At 44.4% G+C, this 24,570-nt stretch overlaps 2 protein-coding genes and 1 long non-coding RNA gene across 6 annotated transcripts in view; 2 read left to right on the top strand and 1 right to left on the bottom strand.

Moving 5' to 3' along the window:
• Window positions 1-5,898, top strand: part of oatx (organic anion transporter X) — a 13,639-nt gene extending 7,741 nt beyond the window's left edge. The window contains exons 11-16 of the mRNA XM_060057582.1: window positions 4-58; window positions 714-873; window positions 1,013-1,121; window positions 2,634-2,712; window positions 4,762-4,889; window positions 5,692-5,898. Coding sequence (XP_059913565.1) covers window positions 4-58; window positions 714-873; window positions 1,013-1,121; window positions 2,634-2,712; window positions 4,762-4,889; window positions 5,692-5,845 — 685 coding nt within the window. The 3' untranslated portion in view covers window positions 5,846-5,898. The remainder of the gene's footprint in view (window positions 1-3; window positions 59-713; window positions 874-1,012; window positions 1,122-2,633; window positions 2,713-4,761; window positions 4,890-5,691) is intronic.
• A 674-nt stretch (window positions 5,899-6,572) lies between these two features.
• On the bottom strand, window positions 6,573-22,278 carry tmprss15 (transmembrane serine protease 15). Of its 4 annotated transcripts, none has more exons than XM_060057576.1 (28): window positions 21,955-22,278; window positions 21,579-21,696; window positions 21,200-21,315; window positions 20,761-20,819; window positions 20,112-20,245; window positions 19,691-19,747; window positions 18,960-19,082; window positions 18,554-18,650; window positions 17,736-17,845; window positions 17,267-17,407; window positions 15,893-16,042; window positions 15,638-15,743; window positions 15,376-15,547; window positions 14,829-14,970; window positions 14,660-14,749; window positions 14,003-14,128; window positions 13,671-13,814; window positions 12,859-12,969; window positions 12,570-12,696; window positions 11,797-11,892; window positions 11,593-11,642; window positions 11,420-11,503; window positions 10,658-10,802; window positions 9,644-9,825; window positions 9,434-9,526; window positions 8,810-8,949; window positions 8,207-8,261; window positions 6,573-7,705 (listed from the first exon to the last, which is right to left on the bottom strand). In XM_060057576.1, the coding sequence occupies exons 1-28, from the start codon at window positions 22,045-22,047 to the stop codon at window positions 7,557-7,559; spliced, it is 3,210 nt and encodes a 1,069-aa protein (XP_059913559.1). In that variant the 5' UTR covers window positions 22,048-22,278; the 3' UTR covers window positions 6,573-7,556. The 4 variants fall into 4 exon arrangements, with proteins under 4 accessions (XP_059913559.1, XP_059913560.1, XP_059913558.1 ...); XM_060057577.1 differs by having other exon boundaries at window positions 20,112-20,248; window positions 22,024-22,278; XM_060057575.1 differs by having other exon boundaries at window positions 20,112-20,248; window positions 21,955-22,277.
• LOC132462032 (uncharacterized) lies at window positions 21,227-21,726 on the top strand. The gene is made up of 2 exons (XR_009526710.1): window positions 21,227-21,364; window positions 21,592-21,726. It is a non-coding gene; the product is annotated as an uncharacterized LOC132462032 (long non-coding RNA).
• Window positions 22,279-24,570: the final 2,292 nt, after the last annotated feature.

Raw genomic sequence — 24,570 nt, 5'->3', positions numbered from 1 at the left:
CAGGTTTTCCACCAGTTTTGCATATTATGGTCTGGCCATGGACCTCCAGAAGTTTGGAGTAAGCCGTTCCATTCCTATTGGCTGGTATTCTACGACGTCTTCTGACGTCTTCTTATCTTCCTGTTGGTTGGCTATCTTTCCTGTCTTTCAATTGGCTCACTAGCTGTCATGTCTTCCAATTGGCTGGTTTCCGGTGAATGTGTGTCCTGTCTTCCTATTTGCTGGTTGTCCAAGTGAATGTGTGTCCTGTCTTCCTATTGGCTGGTTTGTTCGGTAAATGTGTCTCCTGTCCTCCTATTGGCTGGTTTGTTTGGTGAATGCGTGTCTTGTCTTCCTATTGGTTGGTTTGTTCGGTAAATGTGTGTCCTGTCTTCCTATTGGCTGGTTTGTTTGGTGAATGCGTGTCCTGTCTTCCTATTGGCTGGTTTGTTCGGTGAATGTGTGTCCTGTCCTCCTATTGGCTGGTTTGTTTGGTGAATGCGTGTCCTGTCTTCCTATTGGCTGGTTTGTTCGGTAAATGTGTGTCCTGTCCTCCTATTGGCTGGTTTGTTTGGTGAATGCGTGTCCTGTCTTCCTATTGGCTGGTTTGTCCGGTGAACGTGTGTCCTGTTTTCCGATTGGCTGGTTCGTCCGGTGAATGTGTGTGCTGTCTTCCTATTGGCCGGTTCATGCAGTGAATGTGTGTCTTGTCTTCCTATTGGCTGGTTATCCAGGTGAACGTGTACCTGATGCAGATCATATTTGGGGCTGTTGATATTCCGGCCAAGCTGCTGGCCCTCCTCATGCTGACGTACCTGGGCCGGCGTGTCACCCAGGCAACCTGCCTCTTCCTCTCCGCCCTCGTCATCTTCATTAACATCTTCGTCCCCACAGGTTAAACACACACACACTCACTCACCCACACTTTGTGGTTCTCTCTCTCTCTCTCTCGCTCTCTCTCTCTCTCTCTCTCTCTCTCTCTCAGACAGACAGACGGACCCTCACACACACTCTGCTCTTTGTGTCTCCTCAGACATGCAGACGCTGAGAACCACTCTGGCTTGTCTGGGGAAAGGTTTCACCTCATCCTCCTTCACCTGTGTCTACCTGTACACTGGAGAACTGTACCCCACGGTCATCAGGTAGGCCCCTCCCACTCTCATCGGGCAGGCCCTTCCCACTGTCATCGGGTAGGACCCCTCCCACTGTCATCAGGTAGGCCCCTCCCACGGTCATCAGGTAGGCCCCTCCCACTCTCATCAGGTAGGCCCCTCCCACGGTCATCAGGTAGGCCCCTCCCACTCTCATCAGGTAGGGCAGGCCCTTCCCACTGTCATCGGGTAGGACCCCTCCCACTGTCATCAGGTAGGCCCCTCCCACGGTCATCAGGTAGGCCCCTCCCACTCTCATCAGGTAGGCCCCTCCCACGGTCATCAGGTAGGCCCCTCCCACTGTCAGCATGTAGGGCAGGCCCTTCCCACTGTCATCAAGAAGGCTCCTCCTACTGCCACCAGGTAGGCTCCTCCCACTGAATCTTGACCCATGTTCCTTTTATTACACCAAGTTTGATGATGATTGGCCTAAGTTAACCCCGCCTTTTGGCGCCATATATTCCTCCCTCTTCCAGACATGTGGTTTGGTCAATACATTTTACTGTATCTCAACAATGCAACCTTTACCCCAACCATCCCACCACGCCCCGATTGACCAACACTTGATGTCATCTTGTTCCCAACTTGGTCCTGAGCAACTTTCGTATTGAACTCAAAGTCGAACATGCATACGTTATTGAGGCCAATATGTGTAAAGCAGAGGGCGGTTGCTGGGTAGGTGTGTTCTAATAATAAAACTAACATTTACACTAGGGTGCCTCGTACTTTGTGTTTGACCACCTGATAATAAACATACCAGAAATGCAAAGTGCTCTACAGCCAGCAACGCCGCCCCTAACGGCATCATAATATAAACAACCACAAGGGGTTAATCAATCAATTTTGTATCAATAAATGAATGATAAAAACTACTACTATAATAAAAATAATGATACATTTAACTTAAAAGTGGTTTTGTCATGTAAGCTGGTTTAAACATTATATTGGGTTACAATTATTTAGCTGACGCTTCCGTCGGGAGGGATAAGTGTGTTCACCCATGAAGATACCGACCAATAAGAGCAAGATTCAATTAATATAATTACGGTAAAATGTTAATAATATAAAAGTTATATTATATTAAACAGATGGTAACATGTTATGTTATGGTACACTTAACAGACGGTAACATGTGATGTTATATTATATTATGTATTACATTGAACAGACTTTAAGACTATGTTATATTATGTATTACATTGAACAGACTGTATGACTATATTATGTATTACATTGAACAGACTGTAAGACTATGTTATATTATGTATTACATTGAACAGACTGTATGACTATATTATGCATTACATTGAACAGACTGTAAGACTATGTTATATTATGTACAACATTGAACAGACTGTAAGACTATGTTATATTATGTATTACATTGAACAGACTGTAAGACTGTGTTATATTATGTATTACATTGAACAGACCGTAAGACTGTGTTATGTTATGTATAACATTGAACTGACTGTAAGACTGTGTTATGTATTATAATCACAGGCAGACTGGGATGGGCTTCGTCTCCACTATGGCTCGTATTGGCAGCATGGCCGCTCCTGCTGTTCTGATACTGGACGAGGTACCAACTTTATAACCAACCAACTTACTAATAACCAGACCCTCAACCAAATAACTAACAACCTGACTCACTAACTAATAGCTCGAACTAACTATCAACCTCAAGACTCAATAACTAATAACCTTACTATTTACAAACCCAACAATTGAATAACCCACCGAGCTTATAACCTAAGTAATTATCTGACAACCAAATTAACTAATAACCAAATTTATTAGCTAACCACCTAATTAACTAATAAAAACATTAACTAATAACCTAACTAACTACTTTCCTAATAACTGTCATAACTAATAACCAAGTTAACTCATAACCAAACAAACGTATAAAGTAACTTATAAATCGTACTGACTACCAACCATACGAAATATGACCCGTACTAACTAATACCTACTAGCCTTAATAACCTCAATAATAACTTACCGACCACCACCCGCACACCAACAAGCTAAAACTATCGGCAATAACAGAGGCAGTTATAATAGGAGCAACTATAGGGATCAGCTATATAAGGAGCAATTATAATAGGAGCAGACCTACAAAAATCCGACTTTGCGTGTACCGCCATCTTGTGGCAGCCGCCATTCCATGCTATTCACACTATAGCTTTAGTGTGAATAGCATGAAGCCGCTATAATAGAAGCAGCTATAGGGTTAATAACATGTAGGAGCTATAACAGGTACAGCTATAGAGTAAATAACATGAAGCCACTATAACAGGAGCAGCTCTAGTGTTAATAACATGTAGGAGCTATAACAGGTGCAGCTATAGAGTAGATAACATGAAGCCACTATAACAGGAGCAGCTCTAGTGTTAATAACATGCAGGAGCTATAACAGGTGCAGCTATAGAGTAAATAACATGAAGCCAATGTAACAGGAGCAGCTCTACTGTTAATAACATGCAGGAGCTATAACAGGTGCAGCTATAGAGTAAATAACATGAAGCCACTGTAACAGGAGGAGCTACAGGGTTAATAACATGCAGGAGCTATAACAGGTGCAGCTATAGAGTAAATAACATGAAGCCAATGTAACAGCAGCTACAGGGTTAACATGTAGGAGCTATAACAGGTGCAGCTATAGAGTAAATAACATGAAGCCAATGTAACAGCAGCTACAGGGTTAACATGTAGGAGCTATAACAGGTACAGCTCTAGTGTTAATAACATGTAGGAGCTATAACAGGTACAGCTCTAGTGTTAATAACATGTAGGAGCTATAACAGGTACAGCTCTAGTGTTAATAACATGTAGGAGCTATAACAGGTACAGCTATAGAGTAAATAACATGAAGCCGCTGTAACAGGAGCAGCTCTAGTGTTAATAACATGTAGGAGCTATAACAGGTGCAGCTATATGTGATGATAACATGATGAAGCTATAATATAATATATACAATATATATTATAATATATATTATACAACGGGGGACCTAAATCCAGCGATCTGATTGGTTCCCAACTGTTGTATAATGAGCGTATACATAACTGCTATGACGCCCGATCATTTTGTGAAAGTTTGCATATCACTCCGCGCCTGGAAGTTACAAAGTAAAACATATGTTGGATGATGGAGAGGGTGTAAATGTTGTTACTCCGGGAGTGAGTAAGGCGATGGAGAGACTAACGAAACCTTAGGCACACGGCGAGTGAACTGCTCCATAGGATAAATTGCCGGCGAACCGCTCTATCGGAGCCTTCTCTCGGAGGGACGCTAAAGTGTGTTGCATAGCGACCGTCGATGCATAGCGGCAGGCAGGAGGGACTACTTTTTGGTAGTCTTTAATAAAACGGCTACATTGACTTTCTTGGTTTCTTTTTAAATGTAGTGTGTCTATGACTTTCGTTTCGCCATAACAGTAACCGTTGTATAAAAGCAATAGATCACTTCAGTCAGTGGCATGTGCTCATTATACCACTGTGAAGGGGGTCGCCGGCCCTCCGCTGCGCGTCGGGGCCGGACAACGCCCCTTAACAGTGGTATAATGAGCACATACCCCAGCCTGGCGTGATCTATTGCTTAAATAACGGCAACTGTGTGTGTGCAGGTGATCCCTGCCCTCCCTAGCATCGTGTACGGAGGGGCCGCCGTGATCGCAGGAGTGTTCGCCTGCTTCCTGCCGGAGACGCGGGACATCCCGCTGCCCGACACCATCGAAGACGTGGAGGACAGATGGTACGCGGGCGCTAGCTCATTGTTAGCAGCACAGTGAATGAAATAGTACGCGGGCGCTAGCTCATTGTTAGCAGCACAGTGAATGAAATAGTACGCGGGCGCTAGCTCATTGTTAGCTGCACAGTGAATGAAATAGTACGCGGGCGCTAGCTCATTGTTAGCAGCACAGTGAATGAAATAGTACGCGGGCGCTAGCTCATTGTTAGCAGCACAGTGAAGGAAATAGTATGCGGGCGCTAGCTCATTGTTAGCAGCACAGTGAATGAAATAGTACGCGGGCGCTAGCTCATTGTTAGCAGCACAGTGAATGAAATAGTACGCGGGCGCTAGCTCATTGTTAGCAGCACAGTGAAGGAAATAGTACGCGGGCGCTAGCTCATTGTTAGCAGCACAGTGAATGAAATAGTACGCGGGCGCTAGCTCATTGTTAGCTGCACAGTGAATGAAATAGTACGCGGGCGCTCGCTCATTGTTAGCAAAATAGCAATTAAATGGTAAACTGAAGCTAGCTAATTTTTTAGCAGCATAGCAATTAAATGGTAGGTAGGTGCTAGCTCATTGTTAGCGGCATCGCAATTAGCCCTCTATTTTCAAAAAGACTGATTTCCATACACTATTACACTCTTTTTCATTGTATGTCTATTTTGTAACTTTACTATCTCTACCTTCTGTGTGTCCGTCTGCTTGTCTTTTTGTCTGTCTGTCTCCTCGTCCGTCTGTCTGAGTGTCTGTCTGTCCGTCTATATGCCTGCGTGTCTGTCTGTCCGTCTATCTGCCTGCCTGTTCTTGTGTCTGTCTGCAGGCCTGGAAATCTGCAGCCCAAAGAGAAGCAGGACCAGGCAGAAGAAATGCCCATGAAGGTGGGCGTGGTCTCTGAAGGGGGCGTGGTCTCTAAAGAGGAAATAGCTTTGAAAGAGATGAAGGAGGGGGAAAGCGCAGGGTTAAACGCCCTTTGATCTATCTATGAAACTAGATCTATCTATACATATTTGATCTATGAATCCAGATCTAGATATAAATACATGATCTATAAATCCAGATCTATATATAAATATATGATCTATCTACGAATATAGATCTATATATAAATATATGATCTATCTATAATATATATAGATTTATATATATATTAGAGCTGTCAGTTAAACGCGTTATTAACGACGTTAACGCAAACCAATTTTAACGGCGTTAAAAAATTAACGTGCGATTAACGCAAATATATATATATATATATTTTTTTTTCTTCTTTGGCTCAAAACAAAGAAGCAGTAGCCTGACTGCTATGTTCAAATGACATGTGTTCAAAGCAGTCGTTTAATTGCACTATAGGCTCTTTTTTTGTATCGTCCTGTTTTGATCAGTATATGCCAATGTTGTTATCAATAAAAAATCATTTGCACAAGACAAGCCGATGCACTTCACCATGTTGATAAGAGAATTAAAATGAGAAGAATTATGGGACAAAAAAATCAAGGGATATTTAGCATAGAAAAAGAATTTGCGATTAATCGCGATTAATCGTGAGTTAACTGACATTAATGCGATTAATCACGATTAAATATTTTAATCGCTTGACAGCTCTAATATATATGTATGTATGTATATATACAGATCCCTCTCTGTAGAGAGAGAGAGAGAGAGAGGGATAGAGAAAGAGATATACAGGCAACTATGTTTTCAAACTTGATTTAAAATAACATTTATTTTCTTTAGGGATAGCGAAAATGTTATTGTAAATTTTAAGGAATGAATTGATCCCATTTTTTTCATTAGGACATAGAGCATGAGGCTCAACATGTTTATGTTCCTCTCTTAGGGAACATTAATTAGGAGGTGACATAGATAGTTCCATCCCGCGGTCCACCTCTAATCAGTTCACTTTTACAATGAGGATTTTTATTAAAAACTGCAATCAACTGGAGTCAAAACTTGATTAATTTTATTTGTCCCATTTTCTTTTAAAAGATTTTTTGAAGTTGGAACCTTGATCAAATGTTGACCCTTAATGTGAACGCTAATCTTGGATTAGGCTTACGGTTAGCCCTAACCGTTAACCTAACATGGTACATGTTAGTGATGACCTTAACATACTAAATTTTAGGGTTAGCCATATGCTGCCGGCTCTACTCTTTCATGCAGATAACAGTTCCTGTTGGGCCAGGAAGTACATCACAGTACAACGGTCAGATCAGTTTCTGTTAAGTCAGCTAGCATGACTTGGGGTCATCCCTATGTTCCCCAGGTCCTTTGTTCCCCGGGTGCAAAGGGTTAGGGTCAGGTTTAGGGTAAGGGTTAGGGTTAGGGTGAGGGTTAGCCCTTAACCTAACGCTAACTATAACCAATCGGAGGAGAGCCATTCTAACCAATCACAGGCGAATTTGAGGGGAAAAAGGCGGTACTTGCCCCTACCATCCTACGAAAAATAGATTTGCTCACAGGGTCCTTGTCCCCGGTCACATACAAAGCGAGGAACATAGGACCCGGGGAACATAGGACCCGGGAAACATAGGTACGCTCCCCATGACTTCATCAGCAACCAGCCTGCTCACAACACATAAAATCAGGCTGTGATTCTGCAGAGCCTGAACATGTGTGTGTTTAAATGAGGGGCTGGGGGTACCACTCTTCAAAAAGTTCCTTGGCAGGTGGTGGGCCGATGTCACTGATCTAGGATCGGTCCTGGGTGACAGGAAGTGATGTCACTGCTGGCAGGCGGGAGCGCCTGGTGCGGGCGACCCAGGGAGTGAAGGCGGAGACCCGGGCATAGACCCCAGGGCGCCCGGGCCGTCCACAGCCCACACCGAACGAAGTCACGCCTGAACCACAGAGGAAGAACGCGCTCGTTTAGACTGCTCTAACGACCGTCACCGCCTGGGACTCACTGAGCAGTGTGTTCCAGTATTGATACTGAATGGCGGTGTATTGTTACTGTGTATGAGTTTGTATGCGTGTATCTGTACCTGTGAGAAGCTAGGCTAGGTGGTTATCTCTTTGGTGCTAGGCTAGGTGGTTAACTGTGAGGAGCTAGGCTAGGTGTGTATCTGTGAGGAGCTAGGCTAGGTGTGTATCTTTGAGGAGCTAGGCTAGGTATGTTTCTGTGAGGAGCTAGGCTAGCTGTGTATCTGTGAGGAGCTAGGCTAGGTGTGTATCTGTGAGGAGCTAGGCTAGGTGGTTATCTGTGAGGAGCTAGGCTAGGTGTGTATCTGTGAGGAGCTAGGCTAGGTGTGTATCTGTGAGGAGCTAGGCTAGGTGGTTATCTGTGAGGAGCTAGGCTAGGTGTGTATCTGTGAGGAGCTAGGCTAGGTGTGTGTCTGTACCTGTTAGGACCCAGTGATTATCTTCTTCACATATGAGCGGCCCTCCAGAGTCGCCCTGGGAACCGAATCAATAAAATAACAAATAACTTCAAATATCTTGGCAGTAGCTTAGCAATATCTAGCCTAGTATAGTTAAATCTAGCGTAGTTCAACCTATTAAGGTTGAACTACGCAGTTTAACGTAGCTTAGTTCAAATAACCGTTATTTAACCTAGCATAGCCTAAACTAATTTAGCCGAGTTAAATGTAGACTTGTGTAGCCTAACCTGAACCTAGCATGGCTTAACCTAGCCAGTTGAACCTATGTTCACCTTTTACCTCGCCTATCTTAGTTCAACGTCACCATTTTTAAACCTAGTTTAATCTATCCTATCTTTACCTAGCCAGTTTAGCCTAGCAGGGCTTAGTGCAACCTAGTCTAGCCTAGTTTAATTTATCCTAGATTGTTTAACCGAGCCAAATTCCTTTAGCTTAGTTTAACCTAGCCTAGCCCAGTTTAACCAGGCAGAGCACAGCCTAACCTAGATAACCAACCCTAGCTTAGGTTAGGCTAGGCTACCCTAGTTCAACCCAACATAGTTTTGATTGAGGGAAGTGAGTTACCTGGCAGGAGTCCACCCCCCCTTCAGGAAACCCGGCGCACAGCATGGAGGAAGTGATGTTATACTCAGGAAGTTGCTGCTGGCACTGCTTCCTGTCCATCAGCGGAACCTGGGCCTCCTGGAGAACATTCACAGGGGAACCTGTAGAACCAGGATCAGGTTAAGTCGGTTTAGACCACGATGGATTAGTGGGTATATATATTTATTACACGGCTCTTCTTAATGCTGTAGAATGCACTTCACTTGAATGGGCCTTCCCGACTTCCGGCGGTCAATTATTTTTTTGATAATTGGCCGTTGCTAAGCATATAGTGAACGCTGGTCAAGGAATGTGGATTTTTTGCCTCTGATTCATGTATTTCGTATCACTCTGCAAATAGTCCGGTAACTTATCAACCTGAGCGTATTCCGTTTCTAAGCGACATCAACGTCTTTGGCAAACTATTTCTCTGCTGACCAAGAATGTAATAAGCGGCATAATGTACAGAACGCCGGTCATTATCGAAAAATAAGCCCTTTCAGGTCGAACCAAGACACCTCCACTTCACGTTGGTGTCCGTTCTGTACATTATCCCTTACATATTTGTGCGGGTCATAATGAATGATGATCAGTGTGGGTCGTCACCTTGCTCAGCCTCGTACCCCCACCCAGCGATGAAACACTTCCTCCCTGCTGGGGGTTCCTCCCCTTCTGGGAGACACGCTGGCTGCACCACATCTACGCAATATACACACAACTTACAAAACAACAACACACTTAATGATGCACAATGGTTACTAGTTATATGAACTACTAGTTAGGTTCACTACAAGTTCGGCTTAACTGGGGACGTACGAGTTAGGTTGACTGGAGTCTCGAGGTGCATCATGGCGATATCGGCCTGCTTGGTGAGTTTGTTGTACTGGTTATTGATGATGATCTGGTCCACTCCTCTGGGCTGGACGTCAGGGGAGCTCTGATCTCCCTGGCTATGCAGGCCCAGCACGGCACTCCACAGGTTCACGTGGATATTCTTCCTGGAAGTGAAAATGAAGGGTAGCTCATGTACTATGATGGTTACTATTATTTTGTCCGGTTGCCACCCGAATGAGTCCTAATCCGGAACTAGGGCAGGATTCCTAAAGACTGCCAATAGCAGTTAGACTCTTGCTCTGGCATATGCGTCCGGACCCGTGCCCGTTGAGACAGATTTCCAGCAGACCTGTCCCAGACCGACCGTTAACCTGATATTGGGCGGGTTTATTATGATGACTGTACAGGAGCCCCCTAGGGGAGCATCCAAGATGGCAGCCGCTTATGTGTCACATGTTTCATGTTTCGCTGCTCTGATTGGTTGCAGGTCTGTTCCATTGCCTCCGTATTTGGTGTTTTGTCCTGCACCTGCTGATAAAGGCCCTCGAATATCAAAAGTGAACTAAGAGGCTCCAGACTAATGTGCATTTGAGAATTGGTCTGCAGATGTCAGGCTAGGGATCAAGTGAAGGTCTAGGGATCAAGTGAAGGTCCAGGGATCAAGTGAAGTTCTAGGGATCAAGTGAAGGTACAGGGATCAAGTGATGGTCTAGGGATCAAGTGAAGGTCTAGGGATCAAGTGAAGGTCCAGGGATCAAGTGAAGGTCCAGGAATCAAGTGAAGGTACAGGGATCAAGTGAAGGTCTAGGGATCAAGTGAAGGTCTAGGGATCAAGTGAGGGTCCAGGGACCAGTGAAGGTCCAGGGATAAAGTGAAGGTACAGGGATCAAGTGCAGGTCTAGGGATCATGTGAGGCATTTACATTAACTGGGGTCTGAGGTTATCTAGAGGCTACGTTTTCCTAGTGGTTAGTTAGTTAGTAGGCTGGTTAGTTACCCGTAGACGCAGTGAGCTGCGGTAACCAGCCAATGGGGGTCGATCATCGTGGCTCCACAGACATGCCGGTTCCGCCAATGAAGAGAGACGATCCATGGCCACGCCCCCTTCAACGCATCGACCCCTCCCACCACTTTGACACTTGCTAGGAGAGGAACCAAGGAAAGGACACTAGGACAGGACACAAGGAGATGACACTAGGATAGAAAACAAGGAGAGGATAGAAGGAGGGGACTCTATGAAAGGATATGACTACAATGATGGAACACTATGAGTGGACAGAGCATCAAGCAGAGGAGACAAGGAGAGGACACTAGGAGGGAAGACTAGGAGAGGACACTAGGAGAGGGCACTAGGAGGGGAAACTAGGAAAGGAGACTTTTAGAAGGCACTAGGAGGGGAGACTAGCTGAGGACACAAGATGAGGCTACTAGGAAAGAAGACAAGGAGGGGAAACCAGGAGAAGGGACTAGAGGTCACTAGCAGAGGAGACAAGGAGACAACTGTAGTAGAATAGAAAAGTGGAGGTCACTAGGAAAGGAAACAAGGAGAGGAAACTCAGAAGGACATAAGGAAAGGACACTAGGAGAAGACAAGTGTCCTTTCTAGTGTCCTTTCTGGTGTCCACCCCTAGTGAGAATTCACTGGGGGACCAGACAAGGAGGTAGATGAGACAAGAAGAGGAAACAAGGAGAGGATCATAGGAGAAGAAAGAACAACCCTGGTTGCTGATAAATAATAATAAGAGTAATGGACGGTTACCTTGACCGACCTGTTGGTCTGCTGTGTCCTGTGTCTCCAACGGTCTGTGAGGGGTTGTGTTCGGTACCAGACGAACACCACAAGCTGAAGACAGGAGTTCTGTTTAGTTTCAGAACACTGAAGATTGATTCATGTGAACAACTATGAAATGTAACACAGAACAGTTCACTTACGTTGGTTCCCACATCTCAGTGAAATGACCTCCTCTCCAACACAGGTTTCACTACATAGCAGACAGGAGGTTAATGTTGTGGTTAATGTCAGTATGTTATGTGATGATTACTGTTTTTTTTATGTTATGGTAGAGCTTATGTTTATGATTATGGTGGTAGTAATGGTTTATATCATGTTGTGGTGATGTTATTGTTCATGTGAACCTCATGTTAAGCTCCAGTGTTTTGTTGGGCTTGATGTTGATGCTGACAAACGGGGAATCCTCCCTCACTGCTGGTACCGAGACAGCTTGGCCCGACCTGCAAACAGAATCAGTCCGTTATGAAGTCCTCTTTCCCAACAGGTGTTCCTACCTGTCCAGTTGAGGGAGGGGTTCCTACCTGTTGTCCAGGTGAGTGTTCCTACCTGTTATCCAGGTGAGTGTTCCTATCTGTTGTCCAGGTGAGTGTTCCTACCTGTTATCCAGGTGAGTGTTCCTACCTGTTGTCCAGATGACTGAGGGGTTCCTACCTGTTGTCCAGGTAAGGGAGGGGTTCCTACCTGTTGTCCAGGTGAGTGTTCCTACCTGTTATCAAGGTGAGGGTTTTTAACTGTTGTCCAGGTGAGGGAGGGGTTCCTACCTGTTGTCCAGGTGAGTCATCCTACCTGTTGTCCAGGTGAGTCATCCTACCTGTTGTCCAGGTGAGTGTTCCTACCTGTTATCCAGGTGAGTGTTCCTACCTGTTGTCCAGATGACTGAGGGGTTCCTACCTGTTGTCCAGGTAAGGGAGGGGTTCCTACCTGTTGTCCAGGTGAGTGTTCCTACCTGTTATCAAGGTGAGGGTTTTTACCTGTTGTCCAGGTGAGGGAGGGGTTCCTACCTGTTGTCCAGGTGGGGGAGGGGTTCCTACCTGTTGTCCAGGTGAGTGAGGTGTTCCTACCTGTTGTCCAGGTGAGGGAGGGGTTCTTACCAGTGGTCCAGGCTAGGGGTTCATACCTGTGCCCCAAGTAGGAGCAGGTGAAGTCCGACAGGTGTTGGCTCCAGTCCCGAGAGCAAACAGTGTAGTTGATGTCCTGGTCCTGGATTTGAAGACGCCTTGTTGTGTTAAACACTGGCATGTGCACTAGAAAAGTACAAGTAGAACAAGGATTAGATGAGTTAAATAATAATAATCCTATCTCCTATGTTTGTACACATTGGTTCTTGTACTTCTAATCTAGAATCTTTATCAAATCTAGAATATATTCTCATCTAGAATTGTGTTTTGCGTAGAAACTGTTCTCACCACAGTCTGCTTCATCAGAGGCGTCAGGGCAGTCGACTACACCATCACAAAGAGTATTACCATGGATACAGTCTCCTAGGAGACACTGGTACTGGCCTTCCTCACATGGCTCTGAGAGGAAACAACCAGGTAAAATAGAAGGACGACTTGTTCTACTAGTTTTTCACTAGTTCTTAACTTGAAACCTCCTACTCGGGGGTGGGCTTAGCTCAGGAGGTAGAGCAGCTGTCTTGTAACCGAAAGGTTGCTAGTTCGATTCCTAACTGAGTGTTGAGGTGTCCCTGAGCAAGACACTTAACCCTAACTGCTCCTGACAGTTAGGGTTAGGGTTAGTTACTGCTCCTGACAACCATGCAAGGCTGTCGCCTTGCATGGTTGACTCTGCCGTCGGTGTTTCAACCGATGTTAGTAGCTTTGGATAAAAGCGTCTGCTAAATGCCCTAAATGTAAATGTACTTGGAAGGCTATCTTAAGTAATGTTGATATAAATGGATAAACCGGTTAAAGCCTACTAAAAAGCCCTTCCTACCCAATACAACAATACTATGAGAAGAGCCTACATCACGTTGTTAAAAAAAAGCTTTAAAGAGCTGAACTAGTAACAGGTTGTTCAACTAGTTGTTAACTAGAGGAACTTCTACCTGGAGAGCCGATGTTCAACCCAGAGCTGAACTAACTAAGTAAACTTGTTGTCTAACTAGGTAAACTAGTTGTAAACTAGTGGAACTTCTAACCTGGAGAGCCGAAGTTCAAACCAGAGCTGAACTAGTACCATGTTGTTGAACTAGTTGTGAACTAGTGGAATTTCTAACCTGGAGATCCGATGTTCAACCCGGAGGTGAAGTTGGCTTGGAACCCTCCACCCGCTCCGCTGCTGTCTGTCACAAACCTCACTGTCACCTGATTGGCTGTGGAGACCAGGTCGGGGGCGGGTCTGTCGGTGCCTGTAAAGACTCCTGGGAGGAGAACCACTGCCGCGATTTACTTTTCTATTTGTTTGGTATGAAATTCCGAAGCACTTTAGAAAAACTGCCATTTTCAGGCATTAACAAAGTAGTAGTAAATAGTGAATTCCACAACACAAATTCAATATTAAGCCATTCATAATCATATAAATCCTCATTTAGAGTGTTGTTAGCCTGACCTAGGAGCCTAGAGTCCGACCCCAACCCATCTCGGACCTCTACCACGTCGTAGGTGGCCTCCACATCAAAGTGTAGGAAATGGAGTTGGATGTTCCATCCTTCTCTGGCATGGAGCGTCCACAGGCCTGCACCACAAAGCAACAAGGGAGTTAGCGCTATATGACCCTTTTATACTAATATATCCATTTCGCTTTGACATAAATAGGCTTTGTTTCCGTGTACTTTCGATGCAGTTGATGTTACTGTAGTTTTAACATACAGTTGGTGATGTTTCTGTAGTTTTAACATACAGTAAGTTATGTTCCTGTAGTTTTAACATACAGTGAAGTTACTGTAGTTTTAACACACAGTTAGCAATGTTATTGTAGTTTTAACATAGTTAGCTATTTTGCAGTAGTTTTAACATACAGTTAGTGATGTTATTGTAGTTTTATCATACAGTTAGGGATGTTTTTGTAGTTTTAACATACAGTTGGTTGTGTTTCTGTTGTTCTAACATACAGTTAGTGATGTTACTGTAGTTTTAACATACAGTTGGTTGTGTTTCTGTTGTTCTAACACACAGTTAGTGATGTTACTGTAGTTTTAACATACAGTTGGTTGTGTTTCTGTTGTTCTAACACACAGTTAGTGATGTTACTGTAGTTTTAACATACAGTTGGCTTTGTTTCCGTAACTGTGAGGGAAGTTCGGAGAGCTGAAGGTGGAGTTGGGCTCCCAGAGGTCAAAGGGTCCCCCGCAGTCAGCTGAGGGAAACAAACAACGGGTTAAGGTCAGTAACTAATAACCAGGGGTAAGTTGGGGTAAGTTAGGGTCAGTGAGTACCAGGGATGACGGGTGGTGCAGTTGGTGGAGGGACGTTGGTTGGTTCAGGCGGGGCCTCTCCACAGGGGCCGCTGGTCAGGATGATGTCATCTAGAGCAATGTCATTCCTCATACCGCCTCGCTTCAGCGCCTCGAACACGACCTGATACACAGGAAGTACCGGGAGTCAATTAGTCAGACAGGAAGTCATTCTGACAGACAGGAAGTATAGGTAGTAATTCTGTCAGACAGGAAGTCATTATGTCCGACAGGACGTCGTTCTGGCAGAGAGGAGGTATCGGTAGTAATTCTGTCAGACAGGAAGTCATTATGTCAGACAGGAAGTCGTTCTGGCAGACAGGAGGTATAGGTAGTAATTCTGTCAGACAGGATGTCATTTTGTCAGACAGGAAGTCATTCTATCAGACAGGAAGTATAGGTAGTAATTCTGTCAGACAGGATGTCATTATGTCAGACATAGAGTCACTCTGTAATCTTTAAATAGTTTATTATAAATGGTTATAAAAGTGTCGAAGTGAAATGAATACTGAGTCTTTCTGGTGCTAACCATGGTTTCCGTTGTTAGGTTAAGGGTCACCTGACCCAGGTTCCAGTTGTCTCCATAGTTACCGTCTCTTTGGAACACGATAGTGGAGGATGCCGTCATGTTTGGTTTAGATGATGGCAGCTCACTGAGCAGCACCCTCAACCTATATACATGTTCACCAAACATGTGGTACCTAAACGAATATGGTAACTAGATTAAACATTAATGTATATTTTTATATTTATTTCAAATGTCAAAATTCGAAATTTACAGAATAATTTACCAGAATTTGAGACAAATGGGTTGAGGGGGCGGAGTCAAGGGAAGACTGTAGATGTAGTAACTGCTCTCTAATTGGCTCAGACTCCTTGGCGTCACAAGGTAATAACCTGTAATTGGTCCAAACTGAGACTCAGTCCAACCCAAAAACAACCCTAGCAAGAGGCTTACCCTAGCAAGCCTCCCATAATAACCTCCCCTTAGCATCCGGTAACCTAGGCTGTCGCCATAGTAACCTGAGTGGGGTTGCCAAAATAACCTGAGTGGTTGCCAAGGGTGTGGTCGGAGCTGGGTCCAGTCAGGGGGGGGAAGGTTTGGTCGCTGGTTCGAATCCAGGAGTTGCCCTCTGCTGGGTTCTGCCTCCAGAAACACATGCCTTGCTCAAAGGAACAGGTGAGCTTCTGCTCATCTGGAGAAAATGATACGTGAAAGTTATAAATGATGCTTAGTGGTAGATTAAATGGTAGATTAAAGGGGATACATACTATACCACCTGGTGTTAGCGTGATTAGCCCTTGCAAGCCGTTTCGAAAATCCGCCCCTTATGACATCAAAAGTGGGCGTGTCCACTAGGGATGTGTCGGTCGCGACTGATTCGTTACAACGAACGAATCCCGAACGTGAACGACAAGAACTGGTTCCCCAAAACAAGAAGAACTGGTTCTTTGATTCTTTTTTTTTAACATAAACCAAACATATGGTCACGTAAATAAAATATACAAACGAACAGAGCTCCGTCTCCCCGCGACTTCCATTGATTGAGTCTACAACTTTCTCAAAGATTCAGCCAATGAGAGGTAGCAATGGTGTTGGAATGGCACCTGGGTAAACCAATGACAAGGCGGTACCGTCGAATATGCGCGCTTTCTCTGTCTGACGTATCTTGGGTCATACCATTCGACTCATATATCCCCCTACATTTTTTCGAAAATAGACTTGACCTCCATCTGTTTATTGGATAAACGCATTTCCCAATCCCAGGAGTCTTTGCTCCATTCTACGTCAATTTAAGAACAAACAAAGAAATTAAACTGCAGTTCGTATTTTTTATTTATGACCATGCAAGTTCTGTAATGCCTGAACAATGAAGAATTAAATGTAAAGTAAAATAAAATTATAAATGTAAAACCATGAATGAAATATAGAGAGTAAACAAGTGGTATAAATATTGGTGGGACGTTCAACATACTATATAGCAGGCATCTCCAAACGGTGGACTGCGGTCTTGACGGTCCTATCCGGACCCACACGACCAATTAAAAAAAATAATAATTATAAAAACAAGTTTTTTTATTTTTTATTTTTTTTAAGATGTAATCTGACGTAACGAACGAATCAAAACGAACGAATCAAATAAACGAATCGTTATAGTGAACTGAACTGAAAGAACTAGTTCCCGGAAAAGAATAATTTTGCCCATCCCTAGTGTCCACGTAGATGTGTGCTGGATAGATCAGTCTACCAGCCTTACCCAGTGGACTGAGGTAAACGTTGCTCATCTATCCAGCACAGATCTAGGTGGACATGCCCACCTGTGACGTCAGAAGCTGCATATTTTCAAAACAGCTTCTAACGGCTAACCACACTCGCACCTGGTGGTATAATATGTCCCCTTCAAGTATGATGACCTTACCGCTGAGGTTGGAGGCGTCGGCAGCCTTGTATGTGGCTCTGAACCCTGGCAGGTTGTTGTACTCATCAGAAGTAAACAGAACAGTTGATTGGTCCTGAAGAAGCCACACATTTCCTGGGGGGGCGGAGCCTGACAGCACAGCTGGGATTGACAATAAGATGTTATATCTATATATCTATAAATCTATCTATCTATATAGCTATTGATGCTCAAACACCAGTGTGTTGCCCCATTCGGAAATAGATAGTTAATTAACAAAAAAATCGTCCTTTAAAGTAATAATCGTCCAGATTATTACTTTAAATGCACATCTTTGACCCAAATAAGAAGAGTGAAAAACGTTGGGGGTAGACAGAAGTCGACAATAAACAGTAGAACACCGAAAGTAGATGAATGACAATAGACTGTAGGTAGACCGTAACTCAATGCATTTTTGAAAATACTTCCATACTTCTGTGACCGTACTTACATACAAGACGCTTTTCTGTCCCGACGCCCTCATAGAGACTCAGTGCGTCGGTTTCCTCTTCAGTCTCAAACCCCTGGAAGCTGATCTCTACGGACAAGCCCTTCTCTACCCTAAACACATCGGCAGAAGAACCATGATGAGGGACATTCTCCTGCTATTAACACCAACGCACTGTAGACACAGAAAGAGAGACACTGAAGAGAAACAGTATAGTAGAGATAGTAGAGACACTAGAGACAGTAGATAGTGGAGGTTCAGTGGAGAGGCAGTAGCGATTGAAGATACGGTAGAAATAGTAGAGACATTTAAGAAAGTACAGACATTATATGTGCAGAGAAATGGAGAGATTCAGTTGAGAGAGCCAATAGAGCCAGTAAAGTGACAGTAGAGAGACAGTAGATAACTGTAGAGTCAGTAGAGAGACAGTAGATAACAGTAGAGAGACAGTAGATAACAGTAGAGTCAGTAGAGATTCAGTAGGGACAGTAGAGAGACAGTAGAGATTAGCAGAGAGACAGTAGAGAGACAGGAGAGAGACAGTAGAGAGACAGTAGAGATTAGCAGAGAGACAGTAGAGAGACAGGAAAGAGACAGTAGAGAGACAGGAGAGAGACAGTAGAGAGACAGTAGAGATTAGCAGAGAGACAGTAGAGAGACAGTAGAGATTAGCAGAGAAACAGGAGAGAGACAGGAGAGAGACAGGAGAGAGACAGGAGAGATTAGCAGAGAGACAGTCGAGAAACAGGAGAGAGACAGTAGAGAGACAGGAGAGAGACAGGAGAGAGACAGGAGAGAGACAGGAGAGAGCCAGCAGGTACCGTATAACCCAGCGGCACTGAGCATTGCTATCGTACGACTCCGCGTGGAAGGATCCAGTTGGTCCCGTCAGGAGGAACTGTCCGTCACATGCTGTTGCTGTGGAGAGACAAGCAACTATCCTGTGATTTCATCGTCATGTTCGAATGACATGATCAGCTTTCAGTCTACGTCCTATAATTTTTTTCCTATGGAGTTGAGCATTGAAGCTAAGCTAGCATTGACAATATATCGATCATAACCCATCCCTCATGCTAACCTAACCCAAACCGAATAATGGCTATATTACCCTAACCATAATCCAACCCCTTAAACTCTAACCATATCCCAACCCCCTTAACCCTAACACAACCCCCTCATAACAACCCGACCCCCTAACACTAACGCAACCCCCTAACCCTGTTTTACCGCAGACTTCTTGCTCTTCATCAAAGCCATTGGGACAGTTCTGCAGTCCATCGCAGAATAAGACATCTGGGACACAGAGGGCCAGATCTCCACAGGCCCTCTGGGCGGAGGGGCACCCCCACGCTGAGGAAACATCGCCTCCACCAGGTACTACATGCACATTACATGGCTATATATGTTATATATATGTACCTCCACGTTGTTTGATATATTTTATATGTTACTTCATGTGGAGATACATATAGTTATATGTTATATGTTATAGTTTTATGCCATTTCATGAGGTAATGATTAGTGCTGTCAGTTAAACATGTTATTAACGGCGTTAACGCAAACTAATTTTAACGGCGTTAATTTTTTTATCGCGCGATTGACGCAATTTATTTATTTATTTAAAAAAATATTAATCTGCTATGTTCAAGGCAGTATGTTTGTATGTTCATCGTTTAATTGCACAATAGGCTTTTTTTTTGTATCGTGCTGTTCTGATCAGTATATGCCAATGTTGTTATCAATAAAGAAACATTTGCACAAGGCAAGCCGATGCACTTCTCCATGTTGATAAGAGCATTAAAATGAGAAAAATTAATGGGACATAGAAATCAAGGGATATTTAGCATTGACATTTTTTTGCGATTAATCGTGAGTTAACTATGTCATTAACGCGATTAAATATTTTAATCGCTTGACAGCACTAGTAATGATATATTATAGGCTATAAAGCTGCTCACCAGCCGTTGTTGAACTGCTTCCTGGCGTAGGCAGAGCTGTGGTCTCCTCTTCTCTCTCTGAGGACAAGGTGTTTCATCAGCAGCAGCCCTAAAGTAACCCTAACCCTTAACCCCCTAAATGAACCCTTACCCTTAATCCTAGCCCCTCTGTTATCAGCAGCACCCTAAACTATGGCTCATGAATCAGAGTAAAAACAGTGGAATTGAACTGCCATCCCCAGATAGTTTGGTTGGACATTGTAGCCTCCACCACAACATAATACACATGGTAAATGTCGACACTCCAATATACCAAGATAATATCATGGCAAACTAATATAATATATTTGAATGTAATAAAACATCCATCACACTACTTCCAGAACACTGTGATGTAGATTGACGTGTTTTGGTTGGCTGCTGGTTTGGATAATGTGTCTACCTGTAATTTGGATGCTGCTGCTGTCAATCACCATAGGGCCAGGGCTCTGAAGCCCCGCCCTCAGCTCCTGCTGCACCTGCTGGGCTGTGACAGGTCCATGGAACCAAAGGTCAAAGGTCACCAAGACACTCCCCCTGCTGGACATCCATGACATCACGCACCCTTCTGAGACCCTTCATACTGATACTCTATTGATACTCTACGAATACCCTACACACTGATACTCTATTGATACTATACTGATACTCTATTGATACTCTATTGGTACCCTACACACTGATACTCTATTGATACTATACTGATACTCTATTGATACTCTACTGGTACCCTACACACTGATACTCTATTGATACTATACTGATACTCTATTGATACTCTACTGGTACCCTACACACTGATACTCTATTGATACTATACTGATACTCTATTGATACTCTACTGACACCCTACATACTGATACTCTATTGATAGTCTACTGATACCCTACATTCTGATACTATACTGATACTCTTGATACTCTACTGATACTCTATTGATACATTACTGATACCCCAAATATTGATATGTCGATATGTTATGTTATAATAATGATATTATTCTAATGACATTATAATGATGATATTATATCAGGTGTAAACATGAAGCTGACCTGAAGGTCGTGACCTGGCAGGATGTGTAGTCTCTGTTGCTCCACAAGGCGTCTGACACCTGCAGGTTCACAGGTCAGTGGGGTCAGAGGTCTGGTGTTATATGAGATGTATTTCGCATAAGAGAGAAAACTGCTCCAACAGAGCTGATGTGTCAGTCCTAGTCATGTGGACCTTGATACTGCAGTCGGAGACAGCAGAACATCTATGGGTATGAGGTGTTTGAGATTGTGTGTTTTTGAGTGTATGGGTTGTAGTGCAGGGATACTTTAACAATTTCACCTTGGGACCCGAAATACAATCTCAGTGTGTCCCTGGAACCCAACCAACACCAAGAATTTGTGAACCTTCCGGTCACTACAAACAGACTACTGTACAGAAGAAGCGGAGCTACATTGAGGCTTGTCTGCAGCGTGTTGGAGTTGGAGTTGGAGTAGTTACCAGGAGCTGGATGTCGAAGGCCAGGGCCTTAAACTGAAGACTAGAGGAGTTCTTCAAGTCGTCAGTGAAGATGACTCCTTCTGTGATCGTCAAGCGACCCTCCAACGGCGATCTATCTGAAGACCACCAGGGAGAAACCTTCCTCGTCATCATTCTATTCACCAGGTCTATTTAGTTGTAATAAATAAGTAATATTTGGTTGTTTTAGATACAAGTTATACTTATTTATATTGATCATGAGTTATGTTTAGTTGTATTATGAGTCATATTTCTATGTGAGTTATTTTTGGTTATATCCGAGTTATATTTGGTCAATTATATGAGTTATTTCTGGTTGTATCTGAGAATTTTAGTGATTTAATGGGTGATTTGCTCCTACCATCCGGTCGCAGGCTGAGCCAGGACACCGCCAGGAGTCCAACACACAGGAGGAGGAGAAGAAAACACAAGACGAACAGGAGAACCTCTGACCCCGATCTCCTCCTCATGGTGCTGCCCTAAACCCAGGACCGAGCGTCACCAGCTAACCCCAGCATACACATGAATATTACCACCTAACCCCAGCATTAAAATACCTACAAGGACCTCATCCCAGGATAGAACGTTGCTTTACCAACTAGCCCCAGAGTAGAACAGGACTCTGATCACCACTACGTTAATCTCTTGAAGGATAACTAATGTATGATTTAATACATTTCTCACTTTATATTTAAGTGATTTAAAGTTGAATTAGGGATAAGTCTTTAATTACTCACAGAGGAACCTATAAAGTACGATCCCTTCAGCTGCTTGGATGTTTCCTCGGATGTGGTCCTTACGTTTACCTTCCTCTGTGGTCTCCAGGACATTCAGGTGTATTAGTGGAACGCTTCCTTAAGACTTGGAGAGATAAAACAGCTAATGAGCCAAACTCACATGGCTATAAGGCTTTAATCAGCGTCTCAAGTCCAAAACAGAAGAGATATGTCTTTCACTCTATAGCTCAAAGGTCACCAGGATCAACCTGTAACCTTACAGCCTACTGACTACACTCCGCTAGAACTGACACCCAGTACTGATACAAATTCAAATTCAAATTCAAAAAAACTTTATTTGTCCCCAGGGGGCAATTGAGGGCACATAGCAGCAAACAAACAAAAACAAACACGGCTTCACCAGTCCATGTGGGGAGGGCACAAGCCCGGGTGGGGGGTTTAGGAGGAGTTGAGGAGGTGAACAGCCTTGGGAACAAAGGTTGCTTTTCTCCTCTGTGTCCTACAGCCGAGGCAGCGTAGTCGGCGCCCTGAGGGGAGCCACTCAAAGGCGGGGTGTAGAGCGTGTGAGGGGTCCTGCATAAGTCTTTTGGCTAACCGGAGTGTTTGCTGGTCGTGGATGGAGGAGAGAGTTCTTATTGAAAGTCCAATTATTTTAGAGCAAACTCTGGCCGTACTCTCCAGGCGGTTTCTGTTACTTCTGTTCTGTTACGAGTCCTGAGTCTCTTGCGGAAGCTGTTTCACCAAGCCCTTACCTTGTGGAGGGCCGTCTTCAGTCTCTGATTTGAGCCTTTGGTCGGCTGTCCCAACACCCTGCTCTCTGTCCAGGTCTGAACGCTAAGGGACGCATCAGAACCACCACCTGTCAGCTCGATCCTCTTCCCACCTCCCTTGTCAAAGCATGTCTTCCGTCCATCTCCCCCATGATCACCAACATAATTAACTCCTCCCTCACTACTGGTACTGTACCCCCCACTCTCAAGCTGGCTGCCATCACTCCCATCCTGAAAAAACCTGGTGCTGACCCAACTGACCTTAACCATTACCGGCCCATCTCCAATCTCCCTTTCATCTCCAAAACACTTGAAAGGGTGGTTGCCGCACAACTACAGTCCCACCTGGACATTAACAATCTCCATGAACCGTTCCAATCTGGCTTCCGTCCAAAACACAGCACTGAAACAGCCCTAGTCAAAATCACCAACGACCTCCTCCTTGCAGCCGACTCTGGATTACTCACCATTCTCATCCTCCTCGATCTCAGCGCAGCATTCGACACCATCTCCCACCCTCTGCTCCTTGACCGCCTAGCTGGTATCGGGATCACTGGTGCTGCACTCTCCTGGTTTACATCCTACCTCACCGGCCGTCAACAATTTGTTCAACTAAGCAACCACAAGTCTGGGTGTTCAGGTGTCTCACTGGGTGTCCCCCAGGGGTCAGTCTTGGGTCCACTCCTCTTCACCACTTACCTCCTCCCGCTGGGCACACTCCTCCGTCACCATGGGGTCCATTTTCACTGCTACGCTGACGACACACAGGTCTACATCTCCACCAAACCCACCGCTGCCATCCCCCCCACCTCCCTCATCACGTGCCTGGAAGAGATCCGGAGCTGGTTGAGCAGGAACTTCCTGAAACTCAATGGAAACAAGACCGAGGCCCTGCTCATCGGATCCAAATCCACCCTCACTAAATCACAACACACCCCAGCTCATAATTATCGATGGATTCCCAGTACCCTTCTCCTCCAAAGTCAAGAGCCTCGGCGTCATCCTGGACAACACCCTCTCATTCGCACCCCATATTCACAACATCACCCGGACTGCATTCTTCCACCTCCGCAACATCGCCAGACTCCGCCCATCACTGACCCAATCCAGCACTGAAATCCTAGTTCACTCATTTGTCACATCACGCATAGACTACTGCAACGCCCTCCTCACCGGACTCCCCACCAAACTCATCAACAGACTGCAGATCATTCAGAACTCAGCCGCCCGGATCATCACCCGCACCAAATCATCTGACCACATCACCCCTGTCCTCATTCAACTTCACTGGCTCCCAGTACACTACCGTATCCAATGCAAAACCCTACTCCTCACCTACAAAGCTCTCCACAACCTAGCCCCCAGTTATCTCTGCGACCTCCTCCAAGAATACACTCCCTCCCGCTCTCTCCGCTCAACCTCTGCTGGACTACTATGTATCCCCACATCACGACTCACTACAATGGGTGCCCGGTCATTCAGCTGTTCAGCACCCAGGCTCTGGAACTCCCTCCCCCCACACATAAAACAGTCAGACACCATTACAACCTTCAAGTCACAACTCAAAACTCACCTGTTCAAACTCGCACACAACGTCTAACTGATCACTGTTTTGATTTTTATTTGATTTTTTTTGTTTTGTTTTGTCTTGTTTTTGTTTTATTTATTTCTTATTGCTTATGTTTATTTATTTATTTATTTTTTCCACAATGTCTTGTTTTTTTAAAAAATGTATGATGACTATATGCTCTGTAAGGTGACCTTGGGTGTCTTGAAAGGCGCCTCTAAATGAAATGTATTATTATTATTATTATTATTATTATCAGAGTTAAGTGTTAAGGGACAC

This window comes from Gadus macrocephalus, chromosome 7 (assembly GCF_031168955.1).
Source record: "Gadus macrocephalus chromosome 7, ASM3116895v1".
Lineage (NCBI taxonomy): Eukaryota > Metazoa > Chordata > Actinopteri > Gadiformes > Gadidae > Gadus > Gadus macrocephalus.
This window is presented reverse-complemented; position numbering and strand designations above follow the sequence as displayed.